The sequence below is a fragment of the Geospiza fortis genome, unplaced genomic scaffold, assembly GCF_000277835.1.
Source record: "Geospiza fortis unplaced genomic scaffold, GeoFor_1.0 scaffold195, whole genome shotgun sequence".
In the NCBI taxonomy this organism is placed as follows: Eukaryota; Metazoa; Chordata; class Aves; order Passeriformes; family Thraupidae; genus Geospiza; species Geospiza fortis.
Genome location: NW_005054324.1, coordinates 6,217,806 through 6,230,577, shown reverse-complemented (window position 1 = coordinate 6,230,577; position 12,772 = coordinate 6,217,806). Strand labels below are relative to the sequence as shown.

The following is a 12,772-nucleotide window of genomic DNA, read 5'->3' as shown; positions in this document are numbered from 1 at the left end:
ACAGATGTATTTCAGCATGGTGGTCCTAGTAGCTACTAGGATCTATCCTGCTAATATTCTCCTGCATGAAAAATAATACTATGGCCTCTCAGTTTGCTCTTTGACCTCTCTTCCTAGATGTGTCTCTCAGCAGATCACAGTTTGGGCCAACAAGGTAACTGATAGGCAGGGCTAAAGGGCAAACCACAGTGCTGCACTGAAAATCTGTGGGACATAGACTAAGTTGCAAGAGAGGAATGAGGCTCTCATGACTAGCTGCTGCCTGAAACTGAAATCTGACCCTCCCATAATCCTTCCCCACTCTGTCCCCATTTTGTTAGATGAAGCAGTTGTGTAGCCACACCATCAGCTGGCTCAAAAAGATAATTTGGCTGAAAATAAACCCTTTTTGCGTGTTGAGTTTGTATTGGCAGCTGTGATATTTAGAGTTCATCATGGATTCCTGCCTCAAGTTTTACATTTCATGATGTGTGATTTGCCAGGTCAGCTGTATCAGTGACCCATATATGAAATATTAACAGTAACATTTGCTATATACGTAATACAAATGTGACACTACAAAAATTACATTAAAAGAATATTAAAGTTCCCCTCAATAGTCACATCATTTGATGTGACTCATTTGACTTCAGGATCTTTATTTATTCCTTGTTTCAGTGTGAGATCAGATTTAGAACTACATGCTTTTAAAATGTTCCAGTAATTTTGCAATATGTACATGGTTTATTAATGGATTCAAGCTGCAGAACAATATATGGAATAATAAATGAATGAAGTTAGGTATGTTTAAAAGCCTTAAAATGTTTAAGAAATAATATATACAAACCACAGAGACTGAATGGTGCATCCCAAGAGATTCACATGAAGCCATCTGCGTCCTGTTACACACAAGCACTGAGAACTGTGCCTTGGTTTGGGATGTGAAGAAAACTTGTATTTGTTCTGCAACTGCAGCAGTCCTCATTTTCCAGGCTGATATTAAGGGAAAATACTTACTTTTAGATGTACAAGGACCATACAGTATATTCTAAAATTTATGCCTAAAATAAAAGCTTTTTGTATTTTTAAGTATTATCAAATGATATCCAAGTAAGTATTTTGATTCCTACAAGTTACTTTTTATACTGATGAACACTAGATCTACTGAGGATACATAGAAGTAAAAAGCTGTCAAGTCTCTTTGACTTAGTTTACAATTTACAGTGTTGTTGAACATTTCTCACTTCTCATATCTAGTGATTTAAATATTTTCCACAATATAATGTTATTTACCATTTCCACAATATAATGTTATTTACAATTTAATCTTTATTTACAATTTTTAAAATATATATTTACCTGGAAATTCTCCATGAGCAAATGGACATTTAATCCAAGATCCTCGTTTGGTTGTAAACTGAAAGCAGAGAAATCTGTTATGAAAACTGGATTTTCCATTTCAATCTGTGGCAAAATATTCAACTAGTGATGATAAGGGCATTCCAGAAAGTTGCAGAAGATTAATTCACAGCTTTCCTCCTTTATTGTATCTTCCAACCCTTGACTTAAATTAGATCCCCTAATTCTTCAGGTATTTATAATCATGCATATTTTATAGAAATATCTGGTCCCACTGACTTAAAAGTTATCTAAAAGAAAAAAATAATATTACTATATTGGCTTTATTTGGCTTTTTTTCCTCAACTAGAATAGTAAGAGATTCTCCATTAAATTAAATACTGTGTTGATCATTTTATTTTCAAATATTTACTATAAAAAACTTTATATGTTAAGTTTAGCATATTCTTCAGAGTTTGCATTGACCAAAAACATTTTTCCTGCTTTTCTTAAACAGACAAAAAGGAAGGGAACAATCTGACCTGTGTCCTATCTATCATTGCTGTTGCACTTCAAAACTATCACCTTCTAATCTAATCCTTCACTTTTCCTTCATTCTCAGTTCCCATTTATCAGAGCTATGAAACAAAATATTGATCATAAAGGACATCAGCAGCTCATTTATTTTAGAGACAGAAGGGCAGTTAGTATGTGTTTTACAAAGAAATTCCTTTACCTTCATGCAAAGTCTTGGGTGAGTGTCCACACGAGAATATTTTACCTGCTGGAAGACAGAGCACTCATCATTAGCTAGTTTTATTAACTAGTTTCACAAAATCAACTTCTGAAATTTTCATGGCTTGATTACTGCAAAGGCAACTGGTTTGTTTCATTCATAAACATCCCAAGAAATTAATCACGTAAAATGGTTAGAAACAACTGCTGCTTTGGATTACTGAATAGTTTGCTTCTTTTTATCTGCAATATGTAGCTTTTTTTATGGTCAGACTGACCCATTAGAGCTAAATTAATTGATTCTATGGTGGCCTGTGCAAAATTCTGATTACAAAGTCAACTTGTTTCAACCCCTTATTTTCCACTCATGAACAACTCATCAGAACACTTCAACATACATCCAAAAGTATTCCACCATCAGTTGGGAAATCTTTGAATTTTCCATACCCATATTTCAAAACAGGGAAACATAGGCTGAATTTTGGAAATACACTTAAGCAATCCAAAAAATGTTGTTTTTCTTGATTAACAATTGTTTACCCACCAAGGGCTTCACCACAAAGAGTCTTTTCTTATATAAACAATAGCTACACATATTGCTGTACACATGATCCTACTTAAATAAACCCTGCTGCTAAAGTGGCTGAGCACCCTACATGGCCAAACCCTTCCTTCCTGTAACTTCTTTTGAGAACACAAAAACAGTGTCCCAGGAGATAGTTCTGTAGGAGTCTGCTCAGACCTGGAGACAGCTTTGTCATTGACAGAGAAAACCCCAGCCTCAGTAAAGAGAAGTGATGCAGCTTTTGTGCCGAAGTCAGTACATGTGCATAGTATTAGAGTGTGTGGCCTTGTCTGGATTTACAGGGCAGCTGGCCCTATCTGAGCAATCTGCAGTAGTTTCCAGCATACTACAGGGATGGTTTTCAGGGTTACAGTACAATAAATGGACCAAATTCAATATCAAACTTACTAGAATTAATGAGTAAAAAAACCAGAATCCATTCTATCCATGAATGTTAATGATCCTTGTGGGTCCCTTCCAGCTCAGGATATTCTATGGTTCTATGATTAATATTAATGTTCAGTCATTAAATGCAATCAGTAAATACAGAAAAACACTCATACTCTGTAATAAGTTTGGTTTCTGTTCTGGTGATACATACAATCATTATCATCCAGACCCCATTTTATTCTTATTTTATTTTCTCCCTTTTTCTCTCCTGCAAGCGATGAATTGTACTTGTTGCCAGCAGATGAATAATCCCAGAGGGATCACTCACATCTAGAATTAAATTAATCTGTTTTTTCAACATCAAAGCTTTGTTGGAACTCATAAATGATGAATCTGAACAATCACTAAAGGCTTGGCCAGGAGTTCCTAATCACAAAAGCATTCGACAGTCTGGAGTCAGCCCCACCCCCTCCCCAGTCATGTCATCAGAATAACAATATTAATCCAAAAGTTTCAGAATTAATCTCTTGTGTTTGATTTTTTTTCCTTTTCTGTTGTTACTTTAAATTTTCTGCCTTCTCTCCACAATCAGGCAAGCCTGAAACTTACTTTTCACAATGAAACAAATTCTAATGAACCTCAAAAAGCCAGAGCATTCAGTATCATCAGATTTCAGATTGAAGTGTTAAGCCATTCAAGATACATGCATTTGAAAACCCTTCTCAACTTGAGAAAATAAGTGCTGGAACAATTAAGAGACACAATATTTCAGCACCCACAATTTCAAGACACTGGACCAGGCTGAGGAAGACGCTTCAGGAAGATCTTAATTACAAAACAATTGTGCCCTACCAAAGTACTGTTATGTCTCCAGAAATATGTAAAGAGATTTAGCTTCATTTAATTTATATTCCTCGTGTCTAAATGTTAAATATCTACATCTAATCTAATCACAATAGACTCTTGTGACAGTAAAAAGAAGGTGGTACCATCAGAGAGAAATCCCTCCAACCTACTATGCCTATCTAGAGATGAGAAGAGTTGTCCTCACAGTGTGTCTGTTTCTTACTTTAAAGGGAACCTGACGTGAACTATAAATAAAAAGCAGATCCTATTTACCCCAAAGAATTTAGCAAACATTACTAGCTGCCCAGTCATCTCCACTTGCTATTTCTTTATAATGAGTCAGTGACTATTTTGAATAAATCATGTGATTAGTGTGCAAGAACAGACTGTGATTATGAATAGTTTTAAGTATCAGAGAAGAAGAGAGGAATTTGCAACTGCTCTTATTCCAAAATCTAGTTCTTCACATTTTGCCTTTGGTGATGCTTTTCAATCTCACAGTTTCAATTAATCCACACAGCTCTTACTTTCTCAGAAGAATTTTTGAAGGATTTTTCTATATCTTCACAAAGGTCATTCGACTTTGTGAACCTGCATAGGTTAACCGTGACAAGGACAGGACAGGCTGGCTCCCAGGCAAGGGTTTGTGTTGATGGGTTATAAACAATATTGTCCCATAGCACCTGTGTATCTGTGCACAAAGAGAGAGGGAAAACATTACTCAAAATGTCCAGACAGGAATCAACACAGTTAATAAGTCTGGTACCTCTACATGTGCTTTAAACCAAAATCTTGGACTTAACACAATAAAACACTTTTTAGGCCACACTTTTTTCTATTTGCCTGGTAAAAAAATTACTTTCATATGTGTGCAAATAAGACAATTTCTTTTTCTGTTTTTCTGTTTCTTTCTGAGCTGTCATCTCAGACAAATTTCTGATATTGCTGGAATATTTGTGTGAATAATTTCCTGTTAAGCATAGAACTCATATATAGTTAACTGTCTCCTTTTTCAACTCCTTGCTCCCTCCTTTAAGTTGGGTATTGGACACCCTCAAATGTCTCCTTGAAGCCCTCTTCTCACACCATTTCTAAGCTGACCTTTTATTCCTACTGCCCAGTTTGTGTGTCACTTAAGCAAATGCGGGAAATGACCAGCAAGTTACTTAGTGTTTTTGTTGGCATAAACTTGGTGAATTATTTGGTCTGAAAGTAAGTTGTTTCATCTACCCACAGTAAAACAAACAAATATGATTATTTCCTTGAAGTTTTGCAATACATGATTTTCAGTGAAGACTAATTTAAACTGTGACATAGTAATGGAGCTGCTGAAAGTCACTTCTATAAAGAGTAAGCACACAGTACTTGCCATTTTCAAAGGGGCAAAGTTGTATCCTCCTTGCATCTGGAAGTGCCAGCCAACCCTACAACCAAACAGTGGACATCAGTTAGAGGTTGTCAAGGTTTTTTAACATTTTAACATTTTTTAAACATTTTTAACATAAGTGTTTAGAACGTTTCAGGTAGAATGTGACAGAAATTTTTCCTGCCAAAGATAAGGATGCTATGCTTGTTAGAAAGCTTTGGAAGTCATTTTATAAAAGTTTTGCACCATTTTTTTATTTTGTCGTTCATCATTAGGGGCACTGAACTAAGGTGATCCCTTCTAACACTATATTCCTATTTCTAAGTTGTATATTTGATCCAATTTCATTTAGAAATTCTTCTAATTTGATTTTCATTAAGTTTCTTACAGTGTCATTACTTTCTAGGGAAATCAAAACATAATCATTATATAAGATCTCCTGGCCTGGGCAATGGTAAAGGGTGCATCCTTAAAATCTGAAGACTTACACTTAACCCAATCTTCAAGTATAAGTGCATCGCTGCTGCAATGCCCTATTTATTTAGATTCAGGTGCAAATGTTTCTATTATTTGGAGTTCACATCTGTTTGCTCAGCAATCCTATTGCGGAATTTTCTGTGTATACACTGAGAGAAATAAAATTTTTCTAGTGATTTCATATTTTCAGAGTGGAATGAAAAAATTCCCTAGGCTTCGACAAGACTTGGTGGTTCAGCTTGCCTATTTAGGTATGTGATTTTAGGTCCCACAATGTACACATCTAAGTGTCACTAAAGTGCCCAAATTACTGTCAAAGTAGCCTCATTTAGACCTAGCCAGTGCAGCCAGTGGAATCTACAGTGCAGTCCAGCACATCCCAGAAGGATAGGCCATCTACCATTGGTCAGTTGAGCAACTGACTGTATTAATTAGATCTCCACTGACTTTAAGAGTTTGTTCACCTAATTCAAATGTAGGTGTCTGTATTTGGATATCTATATTTAGGTATCTTAATCTGCAAGGTAAATCTAACCTCAAAATTCAGTGAGAAAACTAGGTTCACATAGCATCTTTCTATGTTATCAGGATAATTTTAAATTTGTTTGGGACCTTTTGTTCCTTGTATAAAAGACATTCCAAAATCTCACTTCTCAGGTTATCATAAAAGTCTGTAACTATCCTGAATATATTAATGGAATGAAGTTTATCCCCCTTCATTCTCATTGCAAGAATGGCTTCAGTTTAAAACATATCTTATTTTTCCTTATAAGTGACCCTTCTGGTCTGTATTTACACAGCAAACATAATTTCTCTTTGCATGTGTTTTACCAGGCTAATGGAAACATGGTATTTGAATCTCCATTATAAAACAACCTCTTCATTCCCCAAGCACTACAGATTTTTTACGTGCATCTTCCTTTTGAATTAATCTTTCTTAAATATGGATACAAGAATTCCTTGCAGTATTTCAAAGAAGGCTTTGCCCACACTTTCCTGTTAGCTTGGAATAATCTAACTCACTAGACTTTTGTTCCTGTTTACATGTTGACATCATGGAAGCAAGCTAGGTTAATCACCCTGAGATCAACTATTTCACCCAGATCTTTTTTCTTCCACTGTTATTTCTAAATGAGGACAAACATCTTACAGCAAGAATTCTTTCTATCAGAGCAAGTGCATGAACTTGCACTTCATACTTTACACTTCCTCATCCTTCATTTATGTCACATATGAAGATCTCTAGTCTCTTCCAATCACGCTGACCCTCTTCCATGTTGATTATAGGGCCCAACTGTGTTCCAGCAAATCCCCATGTCATGCATTTTGTCCCCATGTCATTGACGAAAAGATTTATATGAGAATGACTCTAAGTGTCATCCTTAAATAACCTCCCTACCAGCACAGGCCCATCCAACAGGAGTTTCTGAGTTAGCCCTGCAGCCTGGTATTACCTACCACTCAAATCTTGCCATCACTCTCAGTTTCCTCAATTCCTGTTTTAGTTTCTCATGCAATACTATATCAAATGCTGCTGACATTCAGTCAGATTATGTCTTCTGTCTTTTCGTTGTTTATAAAAAAACAGTCAAAATAATATTACACATCACATTCCATAAATTATTACAAATTTTATCCCATTTTCTTCTGATTGCCATGTTTTAATTAGCATTTACTAAAAAAAAAACAACTCTTCCTTACATTTATGTAATTCTAAGGTGAAAAAAAGCCTTAGTCAAAAACTTGGGTCTAGAGCCTTTTTCTTCAGGCTTTTCTTCCTTTCTTAGCACAAATGCCTAATAAAATTTCTTCAATCAGAAACACAAATATATACCAAATTCCAGATTGTATTACCTCAATGCAAAGACAAGGGAGTAGCTGAGAATATTTCAGAGAAACGGATTTAAAAGCTTCTTTTCCTTTTATCTGAAATGAAAAAGATGGTCATAAATCCAGTACAGTAAATTTCTTTTAATAAAACTAAATGATAGTTCTAGATATAGATAAATATAGACAGAGATGATATAGCTTATACAGATATAGATTATGTAGGAGATACAGATGATATAGCTATAGATATAGACACAGATGGCATTTCCTGTAACTATAACCTTTATGAGCATTGCCACCTGCAAGGCACCCCCCACAGTTCCCCAAAGCGCCAGGAGTTTAACTCACCACAGCAAGTGCCCCAACATCTTCACAGGTGAACCATTTGTGGCACAGGCGAACGTAATAGTCTTGATCTCGAGGAAAGTTGGATACATTCACTGTTACAATTTTCCTTGCCCTGTCTAAATTATAATCTAACTTGCCAGCTGAAAAAAAAATTAAAGCAAGCATGAAATTATTACATCTCTTTCTTTATAACTTTATTATGTCTATTTTATCTATTTATAAAAGGTACAGAATATATTTCATAACTTGATGGAGATGAAAATCAACATCTATAGAATCTTACCTAGAATATTTGAAATTATTATTACTTTATACTCTAATAGTCCTCTTTTTTATGAGATATAATTTTCATTCAACATTATTTAGCTTAGCACTTCTAATGCTGAGAGGCCAAGACACCTACCAATTTTACCTCAACCTTAGTACTTGGAATCTTATGTAGTTTAAGTACAAATATTTGAAATATACACACTAATACTACAAGGGCTGATCATCTCAAGATTGTAATTTTGTTACACAGAGAATATGCACAACTATGATAGACAAGTGTAATATGTCAAAGGAATATTTTTATTACATGTATTCACAGGTATGCGAAAAGCAGTATAGCAGTTTGGAAAATCAATTTCAATCTATTTATGAGGTCTGTCAATAGATAAAACATAAAACCAGCAATCCAAAGTGCATTAAAAGAACACAAATCTATTTCCAAAAGCTTATAAATCAAATAGAATATCAAAACCTTTACCTCCAATGTAGCATTTTCAATAGAAATATATTTCCAGAACATTACCATGTACCATTTCAACAGAAATCCATTTCCAGAACATTACCTATCAACTACGTGGTAATTATAAGTAGTGGTAGTTGGAAATCATAATTTTTTCTCCCTGCTCATTTAAGTATGAAAACATGTAATTGTGTAGGTCACCAGGAATATCTCACAGCTCTAAGTTGCACAGGAGATCAGCTCACCTGAACAAGCTGGAATATATTTTCCCACATCACTGTTTCTGCAATCTGCAAAATAGAAGGCAGAGTCTGTTTCAGTGCTGCTTTATTCACATAACTGTGTAAACCAATTGCCAAACTATCCAGTAGATTCCCAACAGGAAACCTCTCTCATCTCTCTTTTTAAGGGCAGACTTGCATACATTTTTAGATAAACACCAAAAAACTATGTTCTCTTCCCACACACAGAGATTATATCACAATATGCCATTAAGGACCTATCTCCCCGGTCTGGGGTTTCTACTGGGAAACCTCATCAGCAGTTAAGTCTGTAGTTGACGTTATAGCACCACACTTCTTTACCTAGAACCTAACAATAATCTGAGTAATAATATTAATTTTGGTTACTTTTTCCCGAAAAACAACTCCTGTTGTTTGCCAGGCTCATTCCTCTGTTATCAATAATTCTGTATTTTTGCTATTCTGACTCCAGCCTTAGAAAGAAACATCCTACCTAGCTCCTAGGAAGCTTACCAGAATTAGTAGCCGGGCAATGCTTTCAGAATATCTGGTGTTTTTATCTCCAAAACTTAACTCTTAAGAACATTAAAACAACTTTTCATATGTTGCTTTCACCCCTCCTTGCGTAACACATTGGACCAGCACTTTACTCTAATTTCCCCACAGAGTCCTTTTCCACCAAGAAATATTTCCTATTTTCATTTGTTCACTCAGCCTTGTAACGTGTCTTAAAACTGGGCTTCGTAAAACCTTGTTTCCTCCCCTCTTTGTTTGCCAAGTACTTATATAATTCAGTAGTGAATCAGGACTGATAAGAAAACTAAAGGCTTTTTAAGCACAAAAAGGCCTTACTTGTATCCAAGTGTCAAACCATGCAGTAGGGATGACACTGTACCAAGGGGCAAGGGCAAGAACCATCCACCCATGGGCTCTGGAGGTGGGAAGGCAGGACAATCCCAGCCTGGGATTCAGCAAGGGGTCTCATGTCATTTTTTGCTTTTTCCTTCTCTGGCCATACTGTATCTTGGTTGGACCACAGTGCTGAATCTATTTTTGTGTGCTCATGGCATAATTTGTAAAAAATTCGTGGGCATTTCATCCCAAAACATGGAAAAATGCTACCTAATCTTTTCCAGTTACATGTAAACAGGCTATAGAACAGGTAGTTAATGAAAGTAAAAATAGATTTCTAGAGACTTTCTTCTTAAACTTTCCTCAGCTTCTGAAGCCACCCCTGGGCCACCCCTGCAGAGAAGCAGCAGCTCCATCTGAGGCACAGAGAGCAGGCAGGGCTGAACCTGCAGGCAGAGAAAGAGCACGCGCCAATCACAAGGAGGGCAACATGGACAAATGCATAGTGTAAATTCAGTTTTCCACATACCTTTAGACATAAAATCTGGCTTTTATATCAAGTTGAGGCCTTTTCTTGCTAACAAAAAAAATCAAACGTAAACTAAGACTGGTCCTGGCATACATGAGCTACCATCAGTTAGGACAGTGAGTCAGGTAATGTCCCAGAATGTGAGGTTTTTGTTTGTTTGTTTGGTTGGTTGGTTGGTTGGTTGGTTGGTCTGGGTTTTTTTAATTTACAAGATATTTCTTGAAAAGCATCTGATTTAAGATGCTTCCTACCTTCAACATAGTATTGCTGACTCAGCTTGACTTCACAGTAATGTGGTACAGTTTTCATGGTCACATAGATGTGTTGTGCTACATTGACTTCAATGCAATTGAATTGTACCTGTACCTGTTTAAAACATTGATAAAACTGAGTTCACATATGACTTCCAGATACAGAAAAACCTTTGGTTAAGATATTCAAGAAAAAAATATTTTTGTTCAGATATATTTACATTTAAAAGCAGCATTAAGCAGTCAATAAGGTAGCAGTAGGAACATAAAAGAAGCAGATACAACTTGATAAAAGGATTTCAAGGAGTATCATTATTTCTTGTTGCTATCACCTTCACTTTTAGAAATCCAAATATCTACAAGATATCAAATAATCCTAAAAGCATAAAAATATCAAAAGCCCCAGTCTATAGCATTTTACAAGAACAAATAGTTGCAGAATGGCAATAAGGTCTTAAGTTTTTAAGTCTTAAAAAAGCGTTTAAATTTTTAATGGCAACTTCAGAAAATGTATTAATTACAGTAACAGTTTATGAAACAGAAAGCAATTTAAGAAACAAAATTTGAGGTCCAGTTATAGCAGGTCATTTCCTCGCTGCTATCAGTTAACTATTAAATTCCTTGTAGGTTTTCATGTTGGATAGTCTCCTATTTGGTAAAAAGCATTTGGAGGGTAAAACATGTCATATGTTACCATTTTAGTGACTGAATTGAAACTAGGAAAATTTCATGAAATATGTTTGTTGATTCTTGCCTATAAACTTGCCTTACTCTAAAAGCTACTGGCTGCTGACTGGTGGCCCTGCATTGCCCATAGGGATGGATGTTCCATCATCAAGGGACACCAAGTGCAAACTGCAGCTGCAGTTTGGGAGAACTTTGTTCCACATGTGCAATCAGTGTGACATTGTACAAAGCACATGAAGCAACACTCTGTGTACAGGATTAGTAATCATTGCCCACCAGTAACTGCAAAAATTCATGCCTTTCAAACACTTGGTCAAGGGTGGTTCTTTTTTTCCTCAGTTGCAAATTTTAGTAACAAATACTTCCCCTTAACAAATACTGCCCCTTAAAAGGGCTTAGGACAGATGAGCACAAGTGCTTAGGCACCTGTCTGTCTTCTAGATATGTAAACTCCAGTGGTAAGTTTGACTGAAGTAATATGCACTTAAAATCTCTGTAGCATTGCTCTTCCTAAACACTGGAATCAGAAAAGCTTCCACACAATTTGGAGGGCACAAAAAGAAAGCTAGCTAGCAGGACTGGTATGAAAATTAGGCTCTGCAGAGAAAGGTTCCCTAGTCAAAAGGTAAGCAGAAGAAGTACAAAGACGGTGGAAAATTGAATTTATATGTTGTAAAAGGGAATTTTGTTGTGGAGTTTCATTTGGCTATGCTGAAGCATATGTTTCATTGTAGTTTTCCACAAAGACAATAAGGAAAAAAATAAGCAATATGCAAAAGATTTTTTTTCCAAAGGCTTGTAAATGTTTAAATGAAAAATTACCCCCCCCCCAAAAAGGAGTTTACCTTCTTTCCATTAAGCATCTTGCTTTTTTTCCTGGTGAATCTCACATTTACACATTGAGATTGCTGTGTGTCCAGTGAAAAAGAACATATTTCCAGCCCACGGACATTCTCTGAAATGAGTTAGGAACAGATTGCAAAAATATAGTTTAAGCATCTTTAAGATGATCAAAAACATAAATTAAAATACACCATATGATAAGCTTTCCTTCTAAGTGAAAGGCACATGTATCTCTGTTTAAAAAGAGACATTATATATAACTCACACATAGGAGTAGGAGCAAGGATTTAATACAGATTGGTATAAATGAAGCTTTAATTATGCAAGTTTAAAAATAAACCTATTAACTCTGAGAGAAGCAGCTAGGAAATATCTAAATGGTAACATATGAAGCACATGAATGGCAAGGTGTTAGTAAAAATAGACTATGCACAGGAAGTTCATATACTTTCATTTTCTTGTAGTGCAGAACTGTAACTACAGATGAATAAACTGTTTCTCCTTCTGTAGGGGCAGTCACTCATGTTCAGATTGTCAGAGCAGACCAAATTAGTGTGGTGCCTGCATGGATGCCAGAGCAAGAAAAAAAAGGGCAGCTGTGTGCTTGGGGCACTGGCAGAGGACAAGTTACATGTGTTTTATTGGAAGCCAGAATTCATTATCTCAGTTCTCATTCACTTGAGAAGGGTCATAACTTCATCCTGTTTTGTAGTAAAATGGTTTCACAAAAATATTTTTCTGAGAACATTACATGAAAACAGCTT

The 12,772-nt window shown here is 35.7% G+C and overlaps 1 protein-coding gene across 1 annotated transcript in view; it reads right to left on the bottom strand.

Moving 5' to 3' along the window:
• Positions 1 to 12,772, bottom strand: part of IL17REL (interleukin 17 receptor E like) — a 44,719-nt gene that overhangs the window by 7,313 nt on the left and 24,634 nt on the right. Inside the window, exons 4-13 of the mRNA XM_031056918.1 lie at positions 12,011 to 12,120; positions 10,479 to 10,593; positions 8,850 to 8,894; positions 7,875 to 8,014; positions 7,551 to 7,622; positions 5,223 to 5,277; positions 4,381 to 4,544; positions 2,054 to 2,101; positions 1,339 to 1,396; positions 827 to 972 (exon numbers count right to left, since the gene is read on the bottom strand). Of these exons, the coding sequence (XP_030912778.1) occupies positions 827 to 972; positions 1,339 to 1,396; positions 2,054 to 2,101; positions 4,381 to 4,544; positions 5,223 to 5,277; positions 7,551 to 7,622; positions 7,875 to 8,014; positions 8,850 to 8,894; positions 10,479 to 10,593; positions 12,011 to 12,120 (953 nt within the window). The remainder of the gene's footprint in view (positions 1 to 826; positions 973 to 1,338; positions 1,397 to 2,053; positions 2,102 to 4,380; positions 4,545 to 5,222; positions 5,278 to 7,550; positions 7,623 to 7,874; positions 8,015 to 8,849; positions 8,895 to 10,478; positions 10,594 to 12,010; positions 12,121 to 12,772) is intronic.